This window comes from Sorex fumeus, unplaced genomic scaffold (genome assembly GCF_029834395.1).
Source record: "Sorex fumeus unplaced genomic scaffold, SorFum_2.1 ptg000048l, whole genome shotgun sequence".
Classification (NCBI taxonomy): domain Eukaryota; kingdom Metazoa; phylum Chordata; class Mammalia; order Eulipotyphla; family Soricidae; genus Sorex; species Sorex fumeus.
The window spans coordinates 13,080,894-13,086,893 of record NW_026606105.1 but is presented as its reverse complement, the minus strand read 5'-3'; the positions used below and the strand labels follow the sequence as shown (position 1 = coordinate 13,086,893).

Here is a 6,000-nt window from a genome sequence, read left to right as displayed (position 1 = left end):
TGGGTTTTCTCCTTCTGTTTCCTCTTACCCTGTGTTAGCTGGAGCCAGGTCCAGTGGGGTCAGCGTGGGACAACGTTCTTGGAGGGTCTTTGCCTAGAGAAGGAAATAATCGTGCAAGATGAGCCCAGCAGAATGAGACCCTTTCATTATGGTCTTTTCATTTATGACTAGCAAGATAATGAAGGAAGGTAATTCTGCAAGCTTGATGTCAGTTTTAACAGTCCCTCAAGCACTGAGAAAGATAATAGTCAATGGATGGTGTCCAGAAGGATTTTTTTCTCCTCCCCTGACAGCCATTGACAGGATCATTTTGCATTTGCAACAGCTCTCACTGGAGCATGGAGAAAAGGCCTGTGAGGCCAACAGGAGGAGGGTGATTTCCCTGCTCGGATCTGTATTGTCATCACTATGCAATAATGGTTACTCTAATTTTCATTCTTCTTTTCTGTAGAGTGTCTACTTTGTGGAGCCTTGGGCTATGGGATTTGGGTCACATAAAATCACAGTAGCATAAAACAGTGCTTTGTAATTTCACACGAGTATTTCATACAACTGCAAAGATCATCAATGCAGCAAGATAAAAACACTTATCCATACAGGTCACTTAACTAATCGAGTCATTTAAGGGACCCTAATAGCTTTTCCGGGGCTTTTAGATACTGTCAATTGGAGGCTTTTCTTCTGTTTGGAATTGCTAGGCCCTGCTAGTTTTCTCTCCAAGGACATTGACTTATCAATTGTGTAGGGTGGTGATGAGGGGCGGGTGTAACTTAATTGCAAATCAGTCATTATCTGGTAGTTTCTCCTTATTGTCCAGGGTCAGAAGGACAGGAACCATGCCTTCTGTTTTTTTCAATCCTTTTGTATTTCACCATCTACTAATACCTCTCTCTGCATAGAGGAAAAAAAAAATAGTGTTAGTAGTCTTGCCACAGAGCGTATTCCAAGGACTGCAAGAAGAATTATGTGAGCCAAGCAGGATGGGAAACTTCCAGATAGGATTTAAAAAAAAAAATCTCGAGGTCAGGGGAAAACATTGCTGGGCACAGAGAAAGCGGGTGAGGCGAAAAGTAGTGAAAATGAGAAAGAGGAGCCAACAAGAAATAAAGCCAGCGACGGAACGGATTAAGGAGAGCGAAGTAGCATGCAAACGGACCCCAAGAAAGGAGAAAGCCTCCCAGCCTCCCAGCCTCCAGCCAAGGGCAGCCGGGAAGGCGCGGGCCGCGGCGTGCGCCGGAGACTACAACTCCCAGAATCCCCTACGGCCCCCTCCTCGCCTGCGTCGGTCTCCTAGGCAACCCCAGTAAACAAGATGGCGACCTCCGGGCGGGATCCCCAGTGGCCAAAGCCTTCCGCTCTCCAGAGAGTCATCTCTGGTTCACGAACAACAATAGCACCGAAACTATGGCAGACAGAGCGAGGGAGTCTGTCTTCCTGGGGCCGTTTTCCCATGAGTCAGAGAGTGAAAAGTGATTTCCAGGCAACCTCCTCCTACCTGCTCCACCAAATCATAAACCGCTTCCAGGATCCAGAAGCGGAGGACTTGTACGAGGAGGTCGCGGGTGAGGAGCAAGTGGAATCAGAGGAATCCTCAGTGTCCGAAATGCGGGAATTGGAGGTGTGCCTTCCCCCCTCGAACCCCGACTTGCCACCCCCTTCCTCTCTTCCAACCATTGGCCCTGCTGCTTTAGCGTGTTGCAGCTCCCCGCAAAACCCCTTCTTCACCATCCCGGGACTTGGCTCACTCCTGCAACTTCCCTCTCCAAAAGTGCTCTTTCCTACCCCTCTGAGGCTTCCTTCCATCTTCCTTCCTTCCTTCCTTCTTTCTTTCTTTCTTTCTTTCCTTCCTTCCTTCCTTCCTTCCTTCCTTCCTTCCTTCCTTCCTTCTTTCTTTCTTTCTTTCTTTCTTTCCCTGCAATACCTTCAGGTATGTCCTTTATTTAGCAAAATTGTGATTGTGAGCCTACACTGCCCCACTGAAAAAAAGGGAGGGTTTGTATGGGACTTAAACTTTGCGTTTTTCAAAATGAGGTCGTGTGGTGAATAGATAAACTTTATCTCTCGCATCCCTGCACCTGTTTCCTGTAACCTATAAGGTCCTCCCCCATTTCTAGTACCCATTCATCCTCTATCCACTGGAAAAAGAAAAAGTGGTCCCTCCCAATAGTCTAATGTGTGTTCTCTCAAAGTCTAAGTGACTTTACAGCTTTATGCATTACTTCTGCCAGTGGTATATTTGGATTCGGTATATTCTTCACTATACCACACACACACACACACACACACACACACACACACACACACACTCACCCTACTTCACTGTGGGAGTGTGGAGGAAAGTCTCATTCTATCTGTAGCGCTTAGGTAGTGGCTTTGCCCTTGGCGTCAATACAGATTCCTATACACCTTTTTGAATCACCTCTGAGTTCTACTTCTCTCTTTCCCATATGGTCACGCTGTTCCTTTTTCAGTTGGTTTCTTGTCTCTTCTCTCTTCCCACATCACATCACATCACTTCCTTCTCTTGGCCGCTGATAGACTGTTTTCTTTCAAACACAAAACTTAACTTGGCTTCCTCACAGTAAGCCCTTGGATTTGGTGGGGAGATATAGCTCAGCAGGCTAAAATACATGTTTTGCAGGCAGGACCTCCAGGTTTGGTCCCAGTCACCACATTCACCCCTGACCATCACCGAGGGCAACATCCCCACAACCTCTCAGCACTGAGCCAGGGGTAACCACAAAGCACCCTGAGTTGTGCCCACCCTGCACACAAACATTCATGGATTTTCCTCTTTGTTTTGGCTGCCAGGAAACTCAGAATAATCTTCAAATATCAATGATTTTATTTTTACATTATGGTTTTGTCTTCCTTTCATAGTATTTCTTTCTTTCTTTCTTTCTTTCTTTCTTTCTTTCTTTCTTTCTTTCTTTCTTTCCTCTCTTTCTTTCTCTTTTTTTCTTTCTCTTTCTCTCTTTCTCTCTTTTTCTTTCTTTCTCTTTCTTTCTTTCTCTCTTTCTTTCTCTCTCTCTTTCTCTTTCTTTCCGTCCTTCCTTTCTTTCTCAGAATTAGCTGAATAATACCAGAAGGGAGAGGTTATTCTTCTGGCATCTTGGTCTCTGTTTTGTACCTTTTTCCAGTCACCTTTCCAATTTGAAGGCAGATCTGTTTTTCCATCTTGCCCTTCTCTTTCTCCTTCATCTGGTTTCCTCTCACGCTTCCCTCTATGATTGTCTTCTGTTATTCTGATTCTTCCAGAAGTCAATCTTGCTTTCCTTCTTTCCACAATGACCCAATTTTTAACACCCACCCCCCAATTGTTGCTCCCCCCACTTCCTTCTACTTAGTTGCCAGTTGTGCATTTGCTCAGAGTGGACCATAGGAATGCGTTTTTTAATTAATTCACTTAGCTACTTAAAAAATTTCTTGGTTTTGGGGGGATACACCCTGCAGAGCTAAGGGCTTACTCCAGGCTCTGCACTCAGAGATCCCTCCTGGGGGTGCTCAGGAAATAACATGGGGTGCTGGGGATGGAATCAGGTCCTGTAGGCAAGGCGGATGCCCTAAGGACTGTACTGTCAGCTTAGGCCCCTCACTTTGCTACCTTTAAAGAGACTGTTGCAAAACTGGAGAGGTGTTTTTACAGCTTTGAGATGTTTGTGTGGTTTCCACAGGATTCCACCCCAGAGGAATTCACAAATGAATCACCAGTTTACTTGATTATTCTAATTAACTACTGCTCTCTGGCTAAGGGGTTCATTAGTACCGTTGTTAATCTGTCTTCAGTATGCCCTTAACGAACTGGAGAGGGGTTTGACTTGAACTAGTTACTCCTTTTTGTCTTATGGAAAAATTTATTTCTTCCATTAACATGAAAATATTAATATTTATTTTGTGTCCTCACATCCTGTTTTAGCTCTTTTTAGTACCTCATACACTTAAATATGCATAAACGAAGATGTTTTAAAAGGAAACACTTGGCCTTTCCTTTTCAATGATTTATGTTTCATATCATGGCCAGGTTAAGATTCATAATGCTGTGATGGGTAACATGATTATTGGGTGCTTATAATGCAATTAACCTCAGACCTCAGAAGCATTTTTAGATTTAAGGGAGGTAGTTCAGAATGATTCAGAATGCCAGTGATTCAGAATGCTACCTTGGGGATCAAAGATTTGTTTGTGAGATTTTGAGCAAGTTTATTTCACCTGAATCTCATCTGTAATATGGAAATTATAAGGATGCTTGTTTCATGGAGGATTGTGAGAATTAAACGAGATCCAAGATGTAAAATACGTGGTATAATATATTACTTATGTTGTTGTTAAATTAAAAATTCCATGTTTTTACTTGCTAACCACACTGCATTAAGTGACTTAATTAATGCAGCCTCCAGTGAACAAATATTCCCCGGATGGCTGCTTTGTGGTATGTTCTTTGCCTATAGCAAAGAAGAGTCTGGGTCCAGGACTTGTACCTGATCGATAAAAGTCATTATTTGACAATACTTGATAGGATGCTTCCTCATGGCGTAGTGATGGGCATCAAGCTCTATGCTAAAGTTCTGAATATAGTGTCAGAAAGAGAATCCGTGCTCCAAACATTCAATCTGTAATAATAACAGCAATAGTAAAACTAGAAGAAATGAGAGCATGATTGAAGGCATAAGTGGTCCCTACTTTCGAGATGAGATAGAAACATGAGTCTGTGGTGTAGCTCTTCAGCATGTGGAATATTCTCGATAGAAACTCAGCGATTCTATATAGACATTCTGTACGTGATTTTATATAGAAATAACATATGGATTGTAGGGATCCCAGAAGACTTAAGGACAGTATAACCCTGTATGGGTAAGAGAGAGGTGCTGTGTGGGCAGTTTTCCTCCTGATGCCTTAGAGGTGAGAGCAGCAAAAGGAGCTGCAGTGGGACCCCAGATTGTTGGGGGACCTTGGGTTTTGTATGGACTCTGGACTTGAGTCTTTAGGTGAACTTCTCTGATGATGACTAGGCGCAGATTAGAGAATGATAAGACTGGAGGGAAGGAAGTCGGTGAGAATATGAACAATAACTAGGAGGAGAGGTAAATGTGTGAATGAAGACAGTGGAAGTGGGAAAGTGAGCTAAATATGAGAATATATTTACAGATTTGTATTGGGACCATTACTAATCACATATCGGAATTCTAGAATGACTGCTATTTTCTATGGCATGACCTAGGGGAAATTGTGATATGGCGTTAGGATTTGGGGACAAATGGAGTCCTGGGTCAGAGAGTTACAAATATGAATCACCTGAATGATTCTGGAAATCCAGGGAAAGGGGCTCAGAGTAGCTCTGGTTATCCCCAGCACTGCAGTCGGTGACATCATCTAGGAGAAGAAGAGAGACAAAGTTCTAGAAAAGGGGGCCAAGAGGAGACCTGGGGATACTGGCATTTAAAGTGATGAAGGGAAATCAGGGAGGAAATTGGAAAGGACTGGAAATAGAACAAGGAGAAGGAAGAAGGGCTGTCTCATAGGGAGGCCAATGCACGAGTCTCCAGAACATGGGATGGGGTGTGTCTTGCCAATCCCTCCCAATGGGATGGGAAGAAGTGGGAAGAAACCCCACGAACTTTACCTACTTGAAGGTCCTGGGAGAGACCTTCACACATCTGGATTTTGTGAAGTGGCAGAGAAGCATGAGTTGAGAGTAAATAGGAGGTGAGGAAGAAGAAACCATAGTGATGGCTGGTGGAACACGTTGAACTAGAGAGATGCTTTTGTCGGACAAAGGAGGCTCACATTTTCTCATATTTGGAGAAGTAGCAGGTTGGGGCTTCCCTGGGGGTAGTCATGGGCAAAAGAGGGCAACGTTGTTGGCAAACGAGCCTGAGTGTGCAGGAGGAGCTTTCTTGGTCAGGGACTCAAGTGAGAAGCGTTTGGACATGGGAAGAATGACAAAACTCCACCCTTGTCCCCCACATACAAATGCAGGTACCTGGGACTGGAGCAATCATA

At 44.0% G+C, this 6,000-nt stretch overlaps 1 protein-coding gene across 1 annotated transcript in view; it reads left to right on the top strand.

The window, feature by feature from the left end:
• Positions 1 to 1,312: 1,312 nt before the first annotated feature.
• LRGUK (leucine rich repeats and guanylate kinase domain containing) overlaps positions 1,313 to 6,000 on the top strand; it is a 102,496-nt gene continuing 97,808 nt past the window's right edge. The window contains exon 1 of the mRNA XM_056123976.1: positions 1,313 to 1,618. Coding sequence (XP_055979951.1) covers positions 1,313 to 1,618 — 306 coding nt within the window. The remainder of the gene's footprint in view (positions 1,619 to 6,000) is intronic.